General features: G+C 43.2%; 1 protein-coding gene across 1 annotated transcript in view; it reads right to left on the bottom strand.

The window, feature by feature from the left end:
- Positions 1-26207, bottom strand: part of IFT74 (intraflagellar transport 74) — a 452022-nt gene that overhangs the window by 89504 nt on the left and 336311 nt on the right. The window contains exon 14 of the mRNA XM_078676711.1: positions 4515-4568. Within this exon, the coding sequence (XP_078532837.1) occupies positions 4515-4568 (54 nt within the window). The remainder of the gene's footprint in view (positions 1-4514; positions 4569-26207) is intronic.

Below are 26207 nucleotides of genomic sequence, written 5' to 3'. Positions count from 1 at the left end.
CTAAAGACTGTCTTCCTCCACAGATGAGACAGGGAGGCCTTTTGAATAGGTTCAAATGGAGGATTCATACATTTTGAAAGTACTAGGGTTTTCTCACATGATTAAATACTTTTTTAATTCTTTGAGGAAGCCTTAATCAGGATCTTTTCTAAAAGCTGCAATCACATTAACTTGGACTTTGAGCGAAGAGAATTGTAGCTCAGCCTAGGCATTATCTTAGCATATATGGAAGGATTACTTCCTCTCTGTATCACCATGATCACGATTGTTTCACTGCTATTATTAGTTACCATTTGTCTTCTCAAATGTTCTGGCTTTGGGTCCATTTGTCTAGACACAGCTTTAGAGGGTTCACTGCAAAAAAAAAAAATGCAAGAGGCCACTGAGCCCAACAGGTAGGAAATGTGTTGAGCTCTGGGATTCATACTTTTAATGAGGATTTGCCATGTCTGCCAAATGGAAGATACTCTCTCTTCTGAAGGAAACATTTTTCTTTGAGTTGTGTCTGAAGTTACGCCTACAGTAAAACATCCTGGCGTTGTGACAGATGTCTGAAGATTTATCACTGTTTATATGCCAACCATCCAAATACGGGTAGATAAATATTTTGTATGGCAATGGTGGGTAGAAACTTGTGTCAAGGAGAGGATTTCAGGCCGAAAGAAAGTCCAGCTCACTGGCATCACGAGTGACCCAGAATGAATCATTAATGTCTTCTGTGCATTTTTGTTACTGGAATATGAAAGTAGGCATTTTATAAATCTACACATCCAGTATCAATAACTGAGAAGAGGAAATATTTAATGTAAGCACTAACATAAAAAAACTTTCCTTTTTGATCCACTTGTTGGGTCTTTCTTCTTAATCAGGACATATTGTGAGTGAATGTGTTTCCCCTTGTCATGCCTTCTTACTGGTTCTATTTTAATGTTATTAAAGTTACTTAATCATCTCTTTGCACAGATCGGCTAGATGTAACTTCAAAGTTGGCTTTTGTGAAACGGAGAGCGGAGATGCCTCTAAATGCTAAGTTCTAGCAACCCCCCACAACCCCATTGTTAGAGAGCATAACTGAGGGGTAAGGAGGTTGATGAGAGGGGAAGGAAGAGTGGGGTAAAATAAATCGTTGTTTGTTACTTGAAGGTCATTCGGATAAGCTGGCAGTCTGGCGTTGAGATGACTTATTTCTTGAACCTCACCCTTGAGGATTAGAGTATATGTGGCCCTATTGCTGTTGTTGATGCTGTAGGTGCTGCTAGAGCCAGCGAGGAGATGTAGATTAGCACCTGCAGTATCTCTGTCAGAACTGAGATTTCTATCACCTCCTCTTCTCATTCAGGCCAACGGCTTAAGGATCTCAGCCTCATTCTTCATACTCTGCCGCAAAGAGCAGGGCCAGAAAATGGACGGCTTAACATTTGAGGCTCAGCACCTAGTTTCAATGAAGTGAGGCATCATCAAGTGTAATGTGTCAAAGTAATGCAGTGACAATAACGGAAATAGCCAGTTTCTAAGGCAGGGCAGAACACTTGGGGGTCTATTATTATAGCGGGCGGATCGCCACCGCCCATATGGCGGTGGCGATCCGCCCGCCCACCTTTCCCCCCGCCACATTACGATGGCGGGGGGGACCCCGGCAGATGGGAAGACCGTCCGCCAGTTTTACGCCGGTAGGCAATCTGCCCGATTGCCTACCGGGCAGAAAAGCCCAGCAATATGGTGGCGTTGCCCATATCAGGATGATGGGGGGGGGGTGTCTTTCCATGGCGGAGACTCCCCCATGGAAAGGCATGCGGTTTTTACATTGGGGGCCCGTTGCGGGTCCCCAGGGTGTTGGGGTTGGCTGTGAGGGTGCACTCAGGGGGTACCTATGATACCCCCATACATTTGAATGCACAAGGTGGCAGGCACCATGCGGTGCCTGTCACGTTGTGCGTTTAAATGCACAACAAGTATTTCTCACATTTTGCTGCAATGTGACATATGCGAGATGCGCCTGCTAGTGTAGCGGGCGAATCTTATGGCCACTGGCGGGACCGCCACAACAATGGCGGGCGGTCCCGTTTCCCGGTACGGTTTCATAATAGGCTCCTTGGTTTGGAACCAGTCTTCATTTTCAAATGACTTCCAAAAAATCTTGCCTGCTTTTCCTTGTCAAGTTTTCAGAGAACGTCTGAAGGATATTTCAAGGTTTCTTGTAAGAGCAACCTAGAAGCACCATTGTACTTGCTATTTTCGAAGTGGTTGTAAAGTCTCCATAGAAATATAAAGTTGAAGGGTTTCTAAAGTAATGTTCAGCTTTGTCACTCCTCCGATTGACATGTATTGGAACGTAGTGATATCATGCACCAGTGAGCTGCTCAAGGGGGAAGTTGTTAAAGATGCAGACACATATGAAGATGACTTGTCAGAATGGGAGTATATTGATGAAGACCATCAGTGCCTTCATTTAATTGAAGGTTGATTGAAATCCAGATCCATGGATGTAAGAGGCTCCCAATTGGCATTATTAAAGGAGAGTGCTGGGGGTGACTGGTCTCTTCCTTAGAGGAGATAGGCATATGTCTTGAAACTTGCACAGGGTTTGGTGCAAGATGGGGCAAGGTAAGAGGTTCTAAATTTCTTGCAAACAATCTTCAGCAGGTATAATGAAATGAGGCAGTCTTAAAGATTATGGAGAATGAGCTTGTAATACTGAAAGCCTTAGTCTCTTCCAGAGAGTCTCTTCAGGAGATTGGTTCACCATAGAAAATCTTGACACAGAATTATGCCTTTACCGCAAATGCTATTGAGATTTCCAGTGATGTTGAGTTAACACAAAGACAGTGTGACACGGACGTTAGTGTCAATGATTCAATGTCATGGACTTGCCTAATGGAAAATGGTGCTGGCGTTGTGACATTGTTAACAACGCTGTCCTCGACGGCAAGCCAGCCGATACCCTTCCATTTGCTAATGTCGAGACTTTTGATGTCAAACAGGAATATTAATGATGGTGATCATTTTTGTTCCCTTCTTTTCTTGATTATCTCTCCTTGGATCGCTCTTTATCAAAGTCCTTAGTGGAACTTTCTTGGAGGCCTTGTTGCTTCCTTCTTTTACTTAGTCCTGCGTTATTCTAACTTCAAATTTCACCCACAGCCATATTTGAGCACAAATCACAGTCTTTGAAAGAAATTGAGGTTGAAAAGCAGGCTACACAGGCTTTTTGTGAAATAAAAGGGAAAACACATATTAATGTTTTCCTACCACTGTAAGACTCTGAGAGAATGAAGTTAAGAAAACAATGCAATTTCGGGGAGAAATTTTACACAAAACAGGTGAAGAAATATGCAGAGTGTTAATAGAACCCACTCACAGAGCTTTGGAAAAAAGAGTGACTCTGTTTGAGTGTACTAGTGCAGTGTATAATGGGATTGATGGCTCTTGGACTCTTAAAGGGACGAGGAGTCTTTTTTTTACTTTCCTAATGCAAAGCCTATCAAGCTGAATGTTTCCTCATTCCTAAACTATTAAGGAAGCACATTTATTCCAATGCCCTTCTTTAAGGGTGAAAATTTGCATTTGGACATGCTAGACTTTTCACCCTCTCTAAATATTTATTGAGTTCCCTCCATTCAGTGGTAATTCATTCTAACATTTTTGACTATCAATGAAGATCCTACAATACAGAACAGGAGCTACCACACAATTCGGAATTCTACAGGGTATTTGTAATCTACTCCTTAGTCATGTCACAAAGAAACACTCCCCCCCCCACACAAAATTCTGAATAAAATCAGCAACGTCCCGGTGATGACAAGGTAATGAACTAACATTTACCAGTTGACATTTCATAGCTCAGTGCCTATTCTTATCGATGGAAATTAAAACATTCCAAAATGATTGTATTAAAGGGTGTATTGGTATTCCATTGAAGTTCAAATATACAGTTTAGTAAGGAGGCAGGAAAGTGGCAAATAAGTGATTTGCATGCCTTGCACTCAACGAATGTTAGATGCCAGTGGCAATGTGATCACCTAACACTCAATAAAATTAATTTACAGCTGTGCCTCGTTATCCAAGCAAAATTCACAAAAGAACCAATCAGCACTTCAACTGTGCCACTAAGACAGTCAACCTTCTCTGGCTCTACGACCAATTAGTCATCAATGACTATTTAAGTGGAGAGAGAGAGAGAGAGACACACACACACTAGGGACCAATTAACATCCTCCCTTAAAACATTTTATCACACCAAACGCACTACAGTGTTATCCCCATGAAATTTCCCATAGGAACTTTAGACAATGCTGCAACCAAAATTGGTCTAACCGAACTACACCAAATTTGGCAGAAAGCTAGATCTTAACCTAGCACCAGATCTATAAAGGATAGACACAAGGCTGTCAGCAAACACCTAAAACAGAAAGCCTGCAAGTGTCTGACTGCCCTGAAAGTTAAAGAGATGTTCCTGGAAAACCATGTCCTGTGGGTATGTGTAGATATCTTTGAAATGAAAGCTATTAACTTACTGTCCATTCCCTCCTCCCTTTTTTTCAGTTCCTTGTACTTCTGATTCTTCTCTCCTGCAAAAAAGAAACAAAACTAATTCATGCCAAGAAATAGCAAATGCTCCATATTGAAAGCGTTCAATCAATTGGAAATGTAGAAGTAACTTTGCAGAATTTTTTTTGCTTGTACACAAGATAATTATGTACTATCCATAACATGTCATATATATACCTGAGATTGATTTATTTGTCCTGTGGTCTCTGCGCTCAGTAAGACCGCTATATAATCTATTCCAGGCACTTAATATATTATTGGCACTCTCAGCAGTAGGACTGAATATTAGTTTGCAAGAAAACAAAGGATTACGGTATATTCATGCTGACCACCCTTGCTACTAGTGTCTCAGCAGTAGTACTGGATATTAGTTTGCTCGTAAACAAAGAACAAAGTTATCTTCCTGCTGACCACCCGTGCTTCATGTGTCATATTCAGCAGACTACTAACGTTGCCCTTGCTAGTTCTCTTCTTGAAACAGGAGTCAATCAGTTGGTGTTGGCTGATGGCTCAAGATCAACAGGAGAGTTTTGATAATGGAAAAGAGTCTTTGGCCTAAGAGTAGTCAAAGGCCAAAGGGTCCATTTTCAGGGATGATTTTAGGGGGAACGTTGGAGAACTTTGGTAGTCTGCTTTAAAATGATTTTAAATGAACCAGAGAACTGCCAGCACCACAATCATTTCTTTTCAGTTAAGTCTTGGAGTTTTGAAACACAGAGAGGGATACGGTGACCAGGCTATGACAGCTGTAGGGTTCCAGGAAAGAGATATATGCTTAGAAAACACAATTCAGCCCTAAAACCAGGGAGCTGCAGCACAGACAGAAATACTAAAACTATAGCATCCTGTAATTAATCACTAGCACCATTAACTAAAAAATAGGTCCTGCCCATGAAGAAGCTAGAGCTAATCTTATTGACGTTGGCAGCGTCTTCTGATTTCAGGACCTTTGCAATCACATAGGAACCCATTTGGCTGCCATGCTATTGAACATTGTCAAAGTTCTAACTTCTGCAGTATTTTCTTATATTCCAGCCATTTAAACTGGGGATGTGTGGTTCAATGAGAGGGGCAGAACACAACTTCAGGAGGGTAGTATTGCGAGGTTCCTGATCCCTTGATAGAATTGTCTGTTAGGAGTGACACCTCAGTAGGAGTTAATGAGGTCTCAAAAAATTTGTCAATATAGTTAGATCAGAAAAGCCAGATTTCTGAGATATGCAAGCCACAAACTACCTCTAACAATTGTCCTGATTTGGAGCAAGCTGAGCTTATCTCGTGAGGTGGATTAGTACACTATAAACACTAACTAGTCTACATCGTAATTTAACTATGGCAGTTAGATGTAGCTATCAGAAGCCTGGATGCCACATTTTTCCATTTTTAGATCTAACACCCCATCATGCACCTCTTTCTGGGAATATGACCAGGCATTCTTCCCTCTAAACTGAACTAAAATAGAAGAGGAATTACAAAAAATGGTAATGTTGAAAAAACACACAAGTGTATCTTTGTCGTCAACAGCAGACCACGAACGTGGGCCAAATTTGATTACAAGAGGGCAAATGGATCTTCTTATGATTAAGAATAGAATTTTACAAATCAGACAACTACATTTCACGGTAATGAGACATAAAGAAATTAAAATATGATAAATTACTAACAATTACCATAAAGTAGAAATTAATACAACTAGTAAGTCAACTAAGTATCTAATCATCCCTTTACTGTAGTGCTAGCTAAATCTAATGAGAGCATTTGTATTGTGTGTAATATCAGAGTCATGGTATGGATTAAGCAGGCTTTTTTGTTTGCTGTTACATTTCCCATTTAAAATGGAATATTGCAGTTGCAGATTTGTAGCAAACAAGCCAGAATCTTGAATTAATCAATAATATTGTACACATAATGCTTAAGTTAATAGCTGATGCTAAGATAAACTACTGAGCAATACTACATGTTTTTCTTACCTTCTAAGTGATTCCAATGAAAAATATAAAAAAATAAAGACAAAACACTTAAAATGCAAAACCTATCGTCAGTTTTCCTCACAAAGCACAAAAGCAAGGAGTGAAGGGTGACAAATATACTTATTTACCCTCCATTACATTTTTTGCAGGCAAGTTGTGCACATATGAAGTCAAATACTAAGAGCCTAGAGCGATAGAGGAGTTAGAAACTGGAGTTAGGATACTAGGATGGATGTAAAATGCAAAAAAGGTAATAATTTAAACAAAATAGAGACCAACAAATAAATACAATGGCAAATAATTAAACCCATTTGGCACATAACAAATCATAGATAAACGTGATGACAATCAGTGGTTCTTTTTGCAATAGTCCCCCCTATTCGCCCGGGATCCACCACCTCATCAGGGCTAAAATAATGGAATAATGTTTCCCCGAAGACAACCACCTACACGGGGACAAAAACTGATTTTGAAGTGGGCCACACAGCCACTCTCCCATGCCTTATACAGCCCCGGGGACCACCACCACCCTGGGACCGGCCCCTGCATAACAAAGGAGGAGGGGGCCTGCAACACCCCCCCTCTTTCTGGAGCCGTATATAGGGCACGGAGACGGAGATTGAGTTGTTTATCAAAGTCCTCAACAACAATTCCTTAAATTTGGAATTTGTGGGGCACCATAGTAAAACATCTATAGATTTCCTGGACATCCGAATTAAGCCCTGCAATGGGAAACTGATAACATCTGTATTCCGTAAAGCCACCGCTGGAAATTCAGTTCTCCATGCGGCAAGTGCTCACTCTGCTGCACTTATTAGAAGTGTAACTTTTGGGGAATACTATAGAGCTAAAAGAGCCTGCAGTGAACAGGGGAAATACAAGGTAATTGAAAAGGAAATGACACAGAGGTTTTCCCAGAGAGGTTATTCACCGGAGGTTTTAAAAGGTGCATCTTCCAAAGCTAGGAATCTAGAAAGACATAAAATATTATTTGAACCATCTAGAACAAAGATACGCCAACAAAAAAGAAGCGATCTGGGTGATCAGGACTATATTAGATTCATAACCACCTATAATATGAAACACAAAGAGATAAGATCTATTTTGAATCGACACTGGTACTTGATAAAGAGTGATCCGGTGTTAGACTCTAAAGTCAAGAAGAATCCTGAGATCACTTATAAGAGATCTAAATCCATGAAGGATTTAATTGTTAAAAGTGAATTTCAGGAAAGGAAGGGAGGGTCTTCTACTTGATTACAGCAGAAACCTGGTTTTAATAAGTGCATTAAATGAAAAGCATGCCAGCATGGCATGAATCGCACAGAGTTTAAAACCTTTTTTAATAAGACTGTGACCATTAGAAGTGTCTTAACCTGTAAATCCAGTTTTGTTGTTTATTTATTCCAAGGCCCCTGCCCTAAAATTTATATAGGGAGTACAACTCTCCCTGCATTTAAAAGAATTCTTCAACATAGGCGAGCGATTGTGAACAAAGACAGGACATATCCCATCGCAAGGCATTTTGAGACCCATCATCAGAGTAACTGCAATATACTTGTATAGCAGAGGTCCCGAGAAAAAAGAGAGGAAGTGATAGGGAGAGGGAACTCCGAAAGTTGGAAATATATTTCATTCTGGAATTTAACTGTAAAGAACCATATGGGATCAATGTGGATGAGGATTTATATACGTCTGTCCTGAATAATGAAATGAAGAGTAACTATGTAATCTGCACGAATATAAAACCATATAACCATGGAATTGATGTTTTAATGTGAAATTTGAAAACAGTAATGATTGGGGAACATATGAATTGCTATGATTAGTTTTAATGAATTGTTTCGGGTACGAATTTTCGTTTTTTTCTTTTATGCATTTGCACTTTAGAATGTAACTTGGTGCAGTATGCATATATTGATGGTAGTGATATGTTTGTAGGGAAAAGGTTACTAAAAGGTACTTTCCGTTACATAAAAGGCTTCACTAGTTTACATAAGCACTTGCACTTTAACTTGAGACTTCTCTTTTAACTTTTAAAAATTATTTTATAATGAATATATATATATATATATATATATATATATTTTATAATGAATACAAGTAATGATATATGTATATATATATATATATATATATATATATATATATAATTCCAAAAGAGTGCCCAGTCAGGTGGGTCGGGACTTGGTAGCGACGTCAGAAAACTCACACACCATATATATTTTTCAAATTGGTTGAACATCAAATGACAAGGAACTGATATAATATAATTGAAAAAAAGAAACATTTCTTTGTGCCCAAAAATACACTCTTTCCGATTTTTAAATTGTAAATAGAGAGATTCTATGTCCCATAATAATGCACTGAGGTGACCCAATGTGAAGAAACAGGAAATGATGTAATGATTTGAGAATTACAAAAAACGCTGTTTTTTGTGAACACACCAACCGTGATCAAGGTATAAGCATACCAAAACACGTAGGTTGTTCGCCTGTACCTTCATGTGGATTTTGGATTTTGAATAGAAAAATAAATCGACACTGCTGCTGAAAATCGAGTGTGAGTGTGAGTGCGACTTCATTTGGGTTCCAGTGAGTGACACGGGAACGGAGAGGAAATATATATATATATATATATATATATATATATATATATATCAAAACAAAACCCTTACAGGCATAGAGTGACGCATAAATTATGCAAAAAAGAAGGAGAGAACTCTGGGTAGTTCTCAAGTTTAGGTGGAAAGCAGCCCCTGTTAGAGCACTCTCAACACCAGCGACACTCTAGATCTCTAGATCTGCTCACCTCATATATATATATATATATATATATATATATATATATATATGTATATATATATGTATATATAAGCTCGTAGTCCCTTTCGCCTCCAGGAAAGAAGAACTTAAGCACTCCGGGTGCGGTAACAGGAAAATTTATTTCAGGTCTACAACAAAGATGACAAACGCGTTTCCGACAATAGTCCTTCCTCAGTGTCAGCACCATGTTGCTTGCAACTCGTTTAAGTAAACGCCCTCGTAGAGATTGAGGGCGGACATGATTTTAGTACATATACCCTGTATGCACAACACTGGTAAAACGTGGCGGCCATATTTACATATTTACAAATGCGGTCATTCAATTTAACCTTTCTTCATAAAGCAAATGCATTGAGTTCATGGTTACATATTATCCAGCCTACCAGCCACTGCCAGAAATTAAGAAAATACCGCCGTGTATCGGCACTTTACTGGCTAAATTTACCAAAAAGAGTCATTATTTTTCAAGTATCAAATCTATAACTCTTTGCACCATAAATTTAAATGAAATTTGATTAAACCGGAAGTATTGTACAATCTAGCCGTGTATCGGCATAGCTCCGAAAGAACACAAATTCTGTCTTCCGGAGGTGATTTTTCACAGAAAATACATAAATCAACTTCTGGAATAAATCCTATTTCAGAAAAAAGAGCATGTTCACAGTTGTATCCCGACATGACATAAAATACCAGCTATCATCACTCTATCTGCTATAGACAGTCTACATACTGTTGCAAACATATCATCCTCAAAAATTGGTCTGTGATATAAGTAAAAGAATTGATAAAGAATTAGAAAATTGTTCAAAGAAATTGAATAGAAAGTTCATCAATGAGCCAAATTAATTACGGGAACCAGAAAAATGCATTGATTAATGTGACATATCAGTTCTAGTAAGCCCCGATTCAAAATGACATTAAGACATTTCATTATGGTAGAAAATCATCGGACATAGATCCTGGGTTATTGCTAACAGAATATTCCTAGTATCTGATTGAAGTCATGATCAGTATATTCAGAGTACATTGAATCATCTCCCCAGATGCACTGTTAATTCTACTCCTATGTTGAGTCCAGATGGATTCTTAGTCTGCAAGTCTATTATAAATCTTGACTCTAGTCTTCGAAGACTCAACAGTCTGTCTCCCCCTCTCGGATGTAGGGGCACATGGTCAATGCCATAGTATCGTAATAATTCTCTATTACTGCCATGTGCTTTGGCAAAGTGCCGGGCAACCGGATAGGTTGTGTCTTTATTAGTTATTGCCCTTTGGTGTTCCAATATACGGAGCTTTACATTATTGATTGTGCTACCGATATATTGTAATCCGCAGGGGCAGACCAGACAGTACACGACATAGGGAGTCGTGCAGGTTATGAATTTGTTGATCAATCTAGGTTTACTTAGACCAGGAACATTGTAATTCAATGTCCGTCTGCTGTTCTCACATGCACGGCATTTCCCGCAAGGAAAGAACCCCCTCATGTCTTTTAGGGTCCCCGTAGATTTAGGGCGAGGTGGCATGAGGTGACTCTGTACAAGATTATCCCTTATTGACTTGCATTTTCTAAATGTCAACAAAGGTTTTTCAGGGACATCAGTGCCTATTATTGGATCCGTGCGGAGTATATGGCAGTTCTTAGTGAGAATTTGTCTTAATTTATATGTTTCATCAGAGTAGGTGGTGATCATTCGAAATTTGGTATTAGACTCTCGGGTATCACTGGTTATCGACGCTTCTGCTAGTAGATGTTTCCTAGGGATTCTCAATACTCTCTTAAAGGTGTCATCCAGTAAGGATTGATCATATCCTCTTGCTAGGAATCTAGCTATACTTTCCTTGGAAGCTGAGATAAAATCCGCTTCCAAAGAGCAGTTGCGTCTTAACCTCAGTAGTTCCCCGTACGGGATACTGCGAATCAGACTGGGTGGATGGCTACTTTCAGCATGTAATATGCTGTTGCCAGCTGTTGGCTTTCTGTATAGAGAAGTCTCTAGCCTGCCTTCATGAACAAATACCCTCAGGTCTAGATAGTGCACCTCCCTCTCATTGATGTCAGACGTAAACCTTAGATTTAATACATTCTGATTGAGATCCCTGATGAATTCCTCAGCCTGTGTGGAGGAGCCCCTCCACACCAGGAAGAGATCGTCGATATATCGACGCCAGACAACGATGTGCTTTGCCCACCGTTGATTCTTGCCAGCTAGGGCAACCTGCTCCTCCCACCAGCCCACGAAGAGATTCGCGTAGCTGGGGGCGAAGCAGGTTCCCATCGCCGTACCACTGGTTTGTCTAAATGGATCATTTTGGAAAAGGAAAATATTATTCCTCAAACAGAAATTCAAACACTCAATCAGCATATTCCCATGGACCGTATATTTTGCAGGTCTTTTCTCCAAAAAATACTTGATAGCCTCTATACCGTCTTGATGTTGTATACTGGTATAGAGGCTGGCTATGTCCAGGGTGATTAGAATACATGATGGATCCCAAACAATGCGTTCTATATGTCCGATAAAGTCCTTAGTATCCTTAACATAAGATTTTAAATCAGAAACAAAACCTGAGAGAAAAGTGTCAATATATATGGACAAGTTTTCCGTTAGACTTCCTTTTGACGACACAATCGGTCGTCCCGGTGGGTACTGAGGGTCCTTATGCACCTTGGGTAACTGGTAGAAAGTCGGAATCACAGGTTCTGTATTTCTTAGAAAAAGAAATTCATCCACATCTAGCATTGATTTATTGCGCCACTTGGTCAGGAGATCATGATAGGCTTTGATGCTGTCAGTGTATTCTTCTTTCATAATTTTCTGATAGCTATTTCAATCTTGTAGCTGTCTCAGCGATTCCTGACAGTATTGGTCACGGGTTAGAAGAACCACGTTTCCTCCTTTATCTGAAGGTTTTATGATCATCTCCTTGTTGGCATTAAGATCCAAGAGGGCTTTAGTTTGTGCCATCGTCAAGTTTTTCTTTTTCTGTTTTTTCTTGTTACTGGAGAGTCTGTAATTTATGAGATCTTGTGTTACAGATTCAGCGAAAGTATCTATGGCATCGTATGGCATCTGTGGATTGAACTGGGATGGAGCCTTGAAGTTTGTTAAAGGTGATTGTTGCTCAATATTGGCTAAATTCGGTGTTGAAGCAGCTTCATCATTCTCCCCTGATTGTTCATTTCTCAGTTCCTCCATTACTTGTGCTGTACGTAGATCCTTGATGGTTAAAATATCAGTAGATCTTCCTGTGATTTTCTTTCTACTTTTCTTGGTATCCTCCGTATGAGGTTTCATCTTGTGAAACTTGTGTAGTTTGATCTTTCGGGTTAATTTGAACAAGTCAATTCGGGTTTGAGTATATTCGAGTCCTTTATTTGGGCAAAAACTTAGCCCCAGTTGCAAAGTACTTTCCTCATCCTTTGTTAACACTTTCTCAGTGAGGTTCACAACTGTCAAATTTGGATCTACCATTTTTTCCCTCGCTTCTTGCGAGTGGTTTGAGCTGCTCCTCTGCCCCTTCCTCTTCCTCTGCCAACCGCCTCGTCGGGTTCTCCGTCGTTTTCTGGTGGTTTCAGTTTGCCCCCTCTGAGCCACGCTCTGCGGATGAGGTCGAATTCCAAATGAAAAGGTGTCTTTCTACCTTCATTACTTGTTGTTGGCCTCTCATCTCCTGATAGCTCCTCTTCTGTGGCTGATGATTCAGAGGTGGGCGGTGGTTCGGTAGATCCAATGTTTGTCATTTTGTTGAGGGCTTTGCGAGGACCATCGAATTTCTTCGCGAAGGTAAGGATTCTTCCTTGAGCGTAATCACGCTCATCCCTCTCAAACTTTTCTTGTTTTCGCTGTCGTATCTTGTGTTCGTATTTAACAAGACGTTTCTTCATGTCCTCTCTTAGTTGTATTAAGGTTGCTGAATCGGTTTCTTTAGCAATTTCAAGTTCTAGGGAGGCAATCCCCTCAATGGCTTTTGTTCTGTCACTCCAGGCAAATTTCACGAGCAACTCGAGCATAGCTTTACAGGATGCTGCTGTGAGTTCAGCCCACTGTTCCAAAAGTAGGGGGTCTGGGCTCTCATATGCCGGAACCGTGTATATACGGAGCCCCCTAGGCACTCGATCCACATCGATATAATTTTGTAGGGAAGTGGCCTCCCACCACTTTCGTATCTCTCTCTCACTTAATCTTTCCAATTTGAGAATAAGTATTTGTAGGGAACTCTGTGGTGCTTTTCTTGTACCTCCAGTGTTAGGTGCAGTTGTTGAATTTGCTGTGCGTTTTTTAAATACATCTAATGCCGCTTGGCGGCGTTCCTCCTCGTCGCACATGTCTGTAGACGTGTCTTTGAAAACCACAGGGAAACCTCCCCGGGTCCGGTTACCGTCACCCCCTCGCCTTCTTGTCTATTCGTTTTTAGGAATTATGCTCATGCAGGCAATTGTAATCAAGAGTATAGTAACGGGAACGGCGACTTACCAGCGTTTTCGATTGTTAGCCGTGCGCCCATCCGTTTACTCCTCGTACTTCCAGTTCCAAAACGACAATGGTGCTCCCGATAAACAAAACAGTTGCTCCAATTTCACCAGAGATCTCGGGGCACTCGATGGCGGGTGCTATCGTTCGCGCTGGTGAGCGCGTAATATGTAGAAGCTCGTAGTCCCTTTCGCCTTCAGGAAAGAAGAACTTAAGCACTCCGGGTGCGGTAACAGGAAAATTTATTTCAGGTCTACAACAAAGATGACAAACGCGTTTCCGACAATAGTCCTTCCTCAGTGTCAGCACCATGTTGCTTGCAACTCGTTTAAGTAAACGCCCTCGTAGAGATTGAGGGTGGACATGATTTTAGTACATATACCCTGTATGCACAACACTGGTAAAACGTGACGGCCATATTTACATATTTACAAATGCGGTCATTCAATTTAACCTTTCTTCAAAAAGCAAATGCATTGAGTTCATGGTTACATATTATCCAGCCTACCAGCCACTGCCAGAAATTAAGAAAATACCGACGTGTATCGGCACTTTACTGGCTAAATTTACCAAAAAGAGTCATTATTTTTCAAGTATCAAATCTATAACTCTTTGCACCATAAATTTAAATGAAATTTGATTAAACCGGAAGTATATATATATATATATATATATATGTGTGTATATATATATATGTGTGTATATATATATATATCTATATGTATATATATATATGTGTATATATATATATATATGTATGTGTATATATATATATATGTATATATATATGTGTATATATGTGTATGTGTATATATGTGTATGTGTATATATATATATATATATATATTCAAAAAACACATCCCCCTCGAGAGATGAAGCGAGTCGCACAACAACCTTGCCTTAATTCATTTATTTTCGTGCAGAGAGAAACGGGATCCGACATCTTTTCCTAACATGTTTCGTTTCTCCAGGAAACTTTCTCAAAGGTGTGTCTGCCCCAATTCAGTTGGTGGTTTACCACAGGTGAGTTTACATAGTTTTTTTCGTCCCGTGGCTCCGCCCATTTTTGGAATCACTTCTTCTTTGATGTGCATTGTGGCTCCTGTGGTTTGCCAGCATCTGAACAACAATTCAAACCCTCCAGTGGGTGGAGCATTTTGAGTCCCGTTTTGGTACAACCCTTTTGTCATCTGTCACGATTGAAATGCAGGTTCCCTCATAGTCCGCCAAACTTTCATGACAGGCTGAGAGCCTGAAACCGGAGTCCAGTCCCCGGCGAGCACCGCAAGCCCCTAGTCCGTATGGCAATTTCAACAATTTGGTTCTAGTGCGGGGCTGCTTGGCGCTTCGTTAGGCTGTGCGTTTACCTCCTCGGCAGAACCCAGCCGACATTTATTCAAAAAACACATCCCCCTCGAGAGATGAAGCGAGTCGCACAACAACCTTGCCTTAATTCATTTATTTTCGTGCAGAGAGAAACGGGATCCGACATCTTTTCCTAACATGTTTCGTTTCTCCAGGAAACTTTCTCAAAGGTGTGTCTGCCCCAATTCAGTTGGTGGTTTACCACAGGTGAGTTTACATAGTTTTTTTCGTCCCGTGGCTCCGCCCATTTTTGGAATCACTTCCTCTTTGATGTGCATTGTGGCTCCTGTGGTTTGCCAGCATCTGAACAACAATTCAAACCCTCCAGTGGGTGGAGCATTTTGAGTCCCGTTTTGGTACAACCCTTTTGTCATCTGTCACGATTGAAATGCAGGTTCCCTCATAGTCCGCCAAACTTTCATGACAGGCTGAGAGCCTGAAACCGGAGTCCAGTCCCCGGCGAGCACCGCAAGCCCCTAGTCCGTATGGCAATTTCAACAATTTGGTTCTAGTGCGGGGCTGCTTGGCGCTTCGTTAGGCTGTGCGTTTACCTCCTCGGCAGAACCTAGCCGACATTTATTCAAAAAACACATCCCCCTCGAGAGATGAAGCGAGTCGCACAACAACCTTGCCTTAATTCATTTATTTTCGTGCAGAGAGAAACGGGATCCGACATCTTTTCCTAACATGTTTCGTTTCTCCAGGAAACTTTCTCAAAGGTGTGTCTGCCCCAATTCAGTTGGTGGTTTACCACAGGTGAGTTTACATAGTTTTTTTCGTCCCGTGGCTCCGCCCATTTTTGGAATCACTTCCTCTTTGATGTGCATTGTGGCTCCTGTGGTTTGCCAGCATCTGAACAACAATTCAAACCCTCCAGTGGGTGGAGCATTTTGAGTCCCGTTTTGGTACAACCCTTTTGTCATCTGTCACGATTGAAATGCAGGTTCCCTCATAGTCCGCCAAACTTTCATGACAGGCTGAGAGCCTGAAACCGGAGTCCAGTCCCCGGCGAGCACCGCAAGCCCCTAGTCCGTATGGCAATTTCAACAATTTGGTTCTAGTGCGGGGCTGCTTGGCGCTTCGTTAGGCTGTGCGTTTACCTCCTCGGCAGAACCCAGCCGACATTTATTCAAAAAACACATCCCCCTCGAGAGATGAAGCGAGTCGCACAACAACCTTGCCTTAATTCATTTATTTTCGTGCAGAGAGAAACGGGATCCGACATCTTTTCCTAACATGTTTCGTTTCTCCAGGAAACTTTCTCAAAGGTGTGTCTGCCCCAATTCAGTTGGTGGTTTACCACAGGTGAGTTTACATAGTTTTTTTCGTCCCGTGGCTCCGCCCATTTTTGGAATCACTTCCTCTTTGATGTGCATTGTGGCTCCTGTGGTTTGCCAGCATCTGAACAACAATTCAAACCCTCCAGTGGGTGGAGCATTTTGAGTCCCGTTTTGGTACAACCCTTTTGTCATCTGTCACGATTGAAATGCAGGTTCCCTCATAGTCCGCCAAACTTTCATGACAGGCTGAGAGCCAAGCAGCCCCGCACTAGAACCAAATTGTTGAAATTGCCATACGGACTAGGGGCTTGCGGTGCTCGCCGGGGACTGGACTCCGGTTTCAGGCTCTCAGCCTGTCATGAAAGTTTGGCGGACTATGAGGGAACCTGCATTTCAATCGTGACAGATGACAAAAGGGTTGTACCAAAACGGGACTCAAAATGCTCCACCCACTGGAGGGTTTGAATTGTTGTTCAGATGCTGGCAAACCACAGGAGCCACAATGCACATCAAAGAGGAAGTGATTCCAAAAATGGGCGGAGCCACGGGACGAAAAAAACTATGTAAACTCACCTGTGGTAAACCACCAACTGAATTGGGGCAGACACACCTTTGAGAAAGTTTCCTGGAGAAACGAAACATGTTAGGAAAAGATGTCGGATCCCGTTTCTCTCTGCACGAAAATAAATGAATTAAGGCAAGGTTGTTGTGCGACTCGCTTCATCTCTCGAGGGGGATGTGTTTTTTGAATAAATGTCGGCTGGGTTCTGCCGAGGAGGTAAACGCACAGCCTAACGAAGCGCCAAGCAGCCCCGCACTAGAACCAAATTGTTGAAATTGCCATACGGACTAGGGGCTTGCGGTGCTCGCCGGGGACTGGACTCCGGTTTCAGGCTCTCAGCCTGTCATGAAAGTTTGGCGGACTATGAGGGAACCTGCATTTCAATCGTGACAGATGACAAAAGGGTTGTACCAAAACGGGACTCAAAATGCTCCACCCACTGGAGGGTTTGAATTGTTGTTCAGATGCTGGCAAACCACAGGAGCCACAATGCACATCAAAGAGGAAGTGATTCCAAAAATGGGCGGAGCCACGGGACGAAAAAAACTATGTAAACTCACCTGTGGTAAACCACCAACTGAATTGGGGCAGACACACCTTTGAGAAAGTTTCCTGGAGAAACGAAACATGTTAGGAAAAGATGTCGGATCCCGTTTCTCTCTGCACGAAAATAAATGAATTAAGGCAAGGTTGTTGTGCGACTCGCTTCATCTCTCGAGGGGGATGTGTTTTTTGAATAAATGTCGGCTGGGTTCTGCCGAGGAGGTAAACGCACAGCCTAACGAAGCGCCAAGCAGCCCCGCACTAGAACCAAATTGTTGAAATTGCCATACGGACTAGGGGCTTGCGGTGCTCGCCGGGGACTGGACTCCGGTTTCAGGCTCTCAGCCTGTCATGAAAGTTTGGCGGACTATGAGGGAACCTGCATTTCAATCGTGACAGATGACAAAAGGGTTGTACCAAAACGGGACTCAAAATGCTCCACCCACTGGAGGGTTTGAATTGTTGTTCAGATGCTGGCAAACCACAGGAGCCACAATGCACATCAAAGAGGAAGTGATTCCAAAAATGGGCGGAGCCACGGGACGAAAAAAACTATGTAAACTCACCTGTGGTAAACCACCAACTGAATTGGGGCAGACACACCTTTGAGAAAGTTTCCTGGAGAAACGAAACATGTTAGGAAAAGATGTCGGATCCCGTTTCTCTCTGCACGAAAATAAATGAATTAAGGCAAGGTTGTTGTGCGACTCGCTTCATCTCTCGAGGGGGATGTGTTTTTTGAATAAATGTCGGCTGGGTTCTGCCGAGGAGGTAAACGCACAGCCTAACGAAGCGCCAAGCAGCCCCGCACTAGAACCAAATTGTTGAAATTGCCATACGGACTAGGGGCTTGCGGTGCTCGCCGGGGACTGGACTCCGGTTTCAGGCTCTCAGCCTGTCATGAAAGTTTGGCGGACTATGAGGGAACCTGCATTTCAATCGTGACAGATGACAAAAGGGTTGTACCAAAACGGGACTCAAAATGCTCCACCCACTGGAGGGTTTGAATTGTTGTTCAGATGCTGGCAAACCACAGGAGCCACAATGCACATCAAAGAGGAAGTGATTCCAAAAATGGGCGGAGCCACGGGACGAAAAAAACTATGTAAACTCACCTGTGGTAAACCACCAACTGAATTGGGGCAGACACACCTTTGAGAAAGTTTCCTGGAGAAACGAAACATGTTAGGAAAAGATGTCGGATCCCGTTTCTCTCTGCACGAAAATAAATGAATTAAGGCAAGGTTGTTGTGCGACTCGCTTCATCTCTCGAGGGGGATGTGTTTTTTGAATAAATGTCGGCTGGGTTCTGCCGAGGAGGTAAACGCACAGCCTAACGAAGCGCCAAGCAGCCCCGCACTAGAACCAAATTGTTGAAATTGCCATACGGACTAGGGGCTTGCGGTGCTCGCCGGGGACTGGACTCCGGTTTCAGGCTCTCAGCCTGTCATGAAAGTTTGGCGGACTATGAGGGAACCTGCATTTCAATCGTGACAGATGACAAAAGGGTTGTACCAAAACGGGACTCAAAATGCTCCACCCACTGGAGGGTTTGAATTGTTGTTCAGATGCTGGCAAACCACAGGAGCCACAATGCACATCAAAGAGGAAGTGATTCCAAAAATGGGCGGAGCCACGGGACGAAAAAAACTATGTAAACTCACCTGTGGTAAACCACCAACTGAATTGGGGCAGACACACCTTTGAGAAAGTTTCCTGGAGAAACGAAACATGTTAGGAAAAGATGTCGGATCCCGTTTCTCTCTGCACGAAAATAAATGAATTAAGGCAAGGTTGTTGTGCGACTCGCTTCATCTCTCGAGGGGGATGTGTTTTTTGAATAAATGTCGGCTGGGTTCTGCCGAGGAGGTAAACGCACAGCCTAACGAAGCGCCAAGCAGCCCCGCACTAGAACCAAATTGTTGAAATTGCCATACGGACTAGGGGCTTGCGGTGCTCGCCGGGGACTGGACTCCGGTTTCAGGCTCTCAGCCTGTCATGAAAGTTTGGCGGACTATGAGGGAACCTGCATTTCAATCGTGACAGATGACAAAAGGGTTGTACCAAAACGGGACTCAAAATGCTCCACCCACTGGAGGGTTTGAATTGTTGTTCAGATGCTGGCAAACCACAGGAGCCACAATGCACATCAAAGAGGAAGTGATTCCAAAAATGGGCGGAGCCACGGGACGAAAAAAACTATGTAAACTCACCTGTGGTAAACCACCAACTGAATTGGGGCAGACACACCTTTGAGAAAGTTTCCTGGAGAAACGAAACATGTTAGGAAAAGATGTCGGATCCCGTTTCTCTCTGCACGAAAATAAATGAATTAAGGCAAGGTTGTTGTGCGACTCGCTTCATCTCTCGAGGGGGATGTGTTTTTTGAATAAATGTCGGCTGGGTTCTGCCGAGGAGGTAAACGCACAGCCTAACGAAGCGCCAAGCAGCCCCGCACTAGAACCAAATTGTTGAAATTGCCATACGGACTAGGGGCTTGCGGTGCTCGCCGGGGACTGGACTCCGGTTTCAGGCTCTCAGCCTGTCATGAAAGTTTGGCGGACTATGAGGGAACCTGCATTTCAATCGTGACAGATGACAAAAGGGTTGTACCAAAACGGGACTCAAAATGCTCCACCCACTGGAGGGTTTGAATTGTTGTTCAGATGCTGGCAAACCACAGGAGCCACAATGCACATCAAAGAGGAAGTGATTCCAAAAATGGGCGGAGCCACGGGACGAAAAAAACTATGTAAACTCACCTGTGGTAAACCACCAACTGAATTGGGGCAGACACACCTTTGAGAAAGTTTCCTGGAGAAACGAAACATGTTAGGAAAAGATGTCGGATCCCGTTTCTCTCTGCATGAAAATAAATGAATTAAGGCAAGGTTGTTGTGCGACTCGCTTCATCTCTCGAGGGGGATGTGTTTTTTGAATAAATGTCGGCTGGGTTCTGCCGAGGAGGTAAACGCACAGCCTAACGAAGCGCCAAGCAGCCCCGCACTAGAACCAAATTGTTGAATATATATATATATATATATATATATATATATATATATATATATATATATATATATATATATATATATAAGACACCCTTGGGCTTCATTTAAACGGGGAAAAAAACATCTAAGCGTTTCAACAGCCAGTGCTGCTTTGTTCACGATGTTGAAAGCACCATTTTTAGGTCTCGCCTGTCGATGCGCATGCGCATCGAGCTTGCGAGCCTATTGCGGCTTTAACAACGTTTAACTAAGAAGCAAGGAATCGTGGCGATTCCTTGCAGTGCCCGTGACTTTTAAGCTCAATGCGCATGTGCATTGAGCTTAAAAGCGCGTGCACATCAGTTCCCTCAGCCGCACTCCAGGCCCCTGCTGTTTTCACACCCCCTCCCCGCTCCGCCCCCTCCCCTGCCCGCCGTGTCGCATTTCTCCTCCCCCCTCCCCTTCTCTGCCTTCCCTCCGTCTTGTCTCTTCACTTCGCCGTGCCTCCCCTACCCTCCTCCCCCTCCTCCTCCTACTCTCCTCCCCCCTCCTCCACCTACTCTCCCGAGCGAGCTTCAATCTTGTTTGTAAAAGAGATAACTTGCCAGTTTTATAAAGTCAAGTTCGGAATACATTACATTGTCCCAAGATGATTTACGAGCAGGTAGAGGAAATGCGCCATGATTCTGTTATCCCTCCCGCCGTTCACTGCTTTGGTTCCCGCTGCCATATTAGCATGCAGCTGTGTGAAATAGCAGCGGAGTTTACACAGATACGAAAAAAAAAAAAAAAAAAAAAAGATAGTTCTGGTGCGCCATGGCTGCACCAGCTTCAAAAAACAAAGGGCATGATTCCAAAGGGGAATATGGAAAAGGAGGGACTTACACAAAAGGCCACAGACAGCCGTAGTTTTCAATAGGCTCTAACGCAGATCGGAAATGCGGCACTTTTTACGCATGTTCATAATGACAAAATGAATCTGCACGCGAGACGCATGTGCAAAAATTGCTGTTCTAACATGCGTTTGTCACTTGCACAGAATATGCACCAGGTACCGGTGGTAGGGGTGTGGGAGGTCCTGTGATTTGCACCTGATACACTTTATTTTCATTGGACAGTGTTAAGCCACCAGTAGGAGACAGAAGTGTCCCCGCTGAGTGAGTTGAAGGTCAAACCTATGCCTCTACTCTTGTACGCCATGATCAATAGAGTAGAACATTGTATGTGTACCTCATAAGGGATAGGAATGTAATTCAATCGATTAAGGTGCAGGCTGTTTCAAGGTCCATACGTGTCAAAGCTTCTCCCATGTGTGATATGGGCGCATAGATGGGGGCACTCTGACATCAGCAGGACCTGTTACTTCACCCATATGCCTCGCTTTATCATTTCATTTTGGGGTTTTGAAAAGTGTGAGCAACTATTCCTTTGGCGGCCTCGGAGCCTCATGGGAGCCAGCGTTTATAGAGTAGCAGCTGCACGCCCACTGCTCTGATATGCACAGTCCGGCATGGTTAACACCCCAGCCCCACCCCACAAAATCCAGGCCTGCGGCCAAAACGAATTAGAGCAGGTACGATTATTATTTCGCCGTTACATGCCATTAATTTCCCTTTCACGCACGACCTTGTACACTCTGCTGCACTTTATATGTGTTCAAATGAAGATGGAAAGTGCATTCCTCGGGCTTTGTAAGTTATCCACGGTGTACTTCCTTGTGGCAGCGCCTGCATTGCATATTACTTACTTGTCGTTCCAACTGATCTGCAAATAACACATTTGCATCACCAAAAGTGGAAATAAGCTGCCATTTTCTCAACTTCTGTGTGTACTGTACCGTAGCCCCCACAAAAGTCCCACAGTCAGCAACAGTGGTAACATCTCTTGTTTATTTTCTCTTCCTTGTTTGTTATATCTTCCTCCGCATTGCTGGCTCGCCCCTCCCCCTCCACAGCGGCCCTTATTGTCACCTCGGCTTACACTCACCCCTCCTTTCTCCCCTTTAGGCTGCTTTCGGATGCTTTGTTCGCAGCTTGTCATTTACTTTTGCATTGTGGGCGTATTATGATTATATTTCTTAGGGAAGGGTAGTGCTAGTCCAAGGTACATTGCGCGCTCCCACCTTTCTCTGGCCTCGTCTTAATTTGTCTCTGTAAATAATTAAAATTTAGCATCTGAGGTATTGCGGGTTACCTGTAAATGTGAAGCGATCTAATTTTAGTTTCTGATTTGACGTTTCTGAATTTAAAAGTTTGTTTTCATTTATCTGAACAAACCTTTTACTGGCACAGTTGTAACTGTTCTCACTGTGGATACAATCATGTTTGCAAGCGCTGCTTCTAGTTCGAACCTTTGTAGACAGGGCCTATACTGAGCGTGTTCTTGTGCTAGGGCTTAATTTCAGCCGGGGTTTACCGGTGCGCACATTGGCGTTTAATTCCTGGCGCTTACTCTGGGCATGTTGTAATACATATTACTTAAGGAATATGCTGTTTCCGTTTTTTAACACCCAAAAGTGTAAGTTATCTGTGTTCTGCTTATTATGTTATTCATCCTAGGTGTCTGGGCCACGGCAACATTTGTGCTCTTGTGCTGCCCACACAGGAAGCACACCAGCCCCCTCACTGTAATAGGAGGCAGACCCAGCACCTCTCCCATACTTCTAACAAACAGCTCTACAGTAAACAGTCTGTGTACTGCTTCTTATCACTGCAATCTATCTCCGTTCACTGGCTCCTCACCCGCCCCCTTCACTCCTCTCTAAACATTCCTTCCCATGGCGTTTGGATCTCGGGAGAGAGCAGTGGCACACAGCTGCATTCCTCCCCTGTTGTTGAAGATTTTACCACTAATTAACACAGTGCAGTCGAGGTCGCTTTCACTTTTGTGTCCGCGCTTCTTTTACTGGTGAATTTCATGCCTATCTGTGCTCCTCACATTCACGCATAATAAAGTGTAATTCATAAAGCACATTCGGTACCCCTCACTGTGCAGGTCGCAATAACTGACTTACTTTAATAATTGGGTGGCAATAGAAATATCCAACACTCCAACATGTATCACAGTGAGCTGAGCACGTTGTTATAACTACTTCCCTTTTGACAAACTGCGATACACACTGTGACAAAGGCACACTTCCACGTCTCTCTGGCCTTCTTTTTTTTTGCCTCTGTAAATAATTAACATTGGCACCTGGTGGATTGCGGGTTACCTGTAAATGTGAAGGATGTAAATTCATTTTCTGTTTTCACGTTTCTGAATTTAAAAGTTGTTTTCATTTATCTAAACAAACCTTTAACGGGCACAGGTGGAACTGTTCAAACTAATAGATACAATAATGTTTGTAAGCGCTGCTTCTACTTAGAACCTTTGTAGGCAGCGCCCAGAATGAGCGCGTTCTTGGGCTGGGGGCTTAATTTCAGCAGGAGTCTACTGGTGTGACCGTTGGCACTTAATCATTAACACTTGCATTTTGTGTGTATTATGAAACATATTTCTTATTTAATCTTCTGGATACTGTTGGACTGCTGTAGTAGAGGTAAGATGTGTAGCTACCTCAGCAGTTCATAGTCTTCTAGCTGCCATTGGTAGGGCCCATAACTATACCTTTTTATATTGTAGTATGCTACATTTAGTTTGTCTTGATGAAGACACATGAAAAGGTGTTGCAAGGGGTCAAAACGCTTATGCTTCCACTGATACCGTTTGCAAATAATTCTATGCATTGCAGCCTTCACATTGGGTGAAGTCGGTGCCCTTGCAAATAATTTATTGTAGAAGCCAAAAAAGAGACGTTGTTTCTCTTTTTAATTAACTTTCTCCATGCACCTAATACTTGTTCACTTGCACTGTGCTGCGACTTGGAGCACATTTTGATGAACTATAGTTTTTGTGTAGTTGTGACAAATCTATATATAGCTTATTTTGAATTTTATACAAGTGTTTACTCTATATCAATTTTTTCTCAGCACTTCGTCGGAGACCATTTGCTTTCTTGCTCCCTCGTTTGTATACCGCTTCCCACTCACAACCACCAGTATTTTATTTTATTTTTATTAACATACTTTCCTCACTCACCCTCACTCACCCTCACCCTCACTCACCCTCAACCCCTCACCCTCACTCACCCTCAACCCCTCACCCTCAACCCTTCACCCTCAACCCACCACTCACCCTCACTCTCACTCACCCTCACTCACCCTCAACCCCTCAGCCTCACCCTCACTCACCCTCAACCCCTCACCCTCAACCCCTCACCCTCACTCACCCTCAACCCCTCACACTCACTCACCCTCACCCTCACTCACCCTCAACCCCTCACCCTCACCCACACTCACCCTCACTCACCCTCAACGCCTCACCCTCACTCACCCTCAACCCCTCACCCTCACTCACCCTCAACCCCTCACCCTCACCCACCCTCAACCCTTCACCCTCAACCCACCACTCACCCTCACTCTCACTCACCCTCACTCACCCTCAACCCCTCAGCCTCACCCTCACTCACCCTCAACCCCTCACTCACCCTCAACCCCTCACCCTCACTCACCCTCACTCACCCTCACTCACCCTCACCCTCACTCACCATCAACCCCTCACCCTCACCCACCCTCACTCACCCTCAACCCCTCACCCTCACTCACCCTCACTCACCCTCAACCCCTCACCCTCACCCACACTCACCCACCCTCACCCACCCTCACCCACCCTCACCCACCCTCACCCACCCTCACCCTCACTCACCCTCAACCCCTCACCCTCAACCCCTCACCCTCACTCACCCTCAACCCCTCACCCTCACTCACCCTCAACCCCTCACCCTCAACCCCTCACCCTCACTCACCCTCAACCCCTCACCCTCACTCACCCTCAACACCTCACCCTCACTCACCCTCAACCCCTCACCCTCAACCCCTCACCCTCACTCACCCTCACTCACCCTCAACCCCTCACCCTCAACCCCTCACCCTCAACCCCTCACCCTCACTCACCCTCACAACACATATTGTGTTACAATAGGTGTCACATTTGCGAAAGATAAAACTATCTAGAGATGTAGCATAACGACCAGAGCTGCCATATAAGTCACGTAAATACAAAACATGTTGCATTCCAAATGCTATAGGTGTCACATTCGCAAAAGTTATAACTATTGGCATTGTAAATGACAAAGCCATCAATTTAGCAATTTTAACAACGAAAAAATAAATAAATTATGTCATTTACAAGACCAATAACTACAACTTTTCTAATGCGAAACCTATTGCATTCCAACCCCACTCACCCACGCAACGCCACTCACACACGCAACGCCACTCACACACGCAACGCCACTCACACACGCAACGCCACTCACACACGCAACGCCACTCACACTCCACTCATCCACGCAACGCCACTCATCCACGCAACGCCACTCATCCACGCAACGCCACTCATCCACGCAACGCCACTCATCCATTTGCAAAACGAAAAAAGTTAAACTCTTCTATTGCGAGACCTATTGCATTTTCAATGCTTGTTTTTCATTAAAATACTCCACAGTAAACACTGAGAGGGGACAAAACATGCTATAGAAACAGGACTAAGCTTATAGATTTGCGGTAGCCATATTTAAACATGTTTTCTTTCCAAACATTTCAAAAGAAATAG

Source organism: Lissotriton helveticus, chromosome 2_1, assembly GCF_964261635.1.
Source record: "Lissotriton helveticus chromosome 2_1, aLisHel1.1, whole genome shotgun sequence".
Lineage (NCBI taxonomy): Eukaryota > Metazoa > Chordata > Amphibia > Caudata > Salamandridae > Lissotriton > Lissotriton helveticus.
Note: the sequence above shows the minus strand (reverse complement) of the source record. Positions and strands in the feature narration are given on the sequence as shown.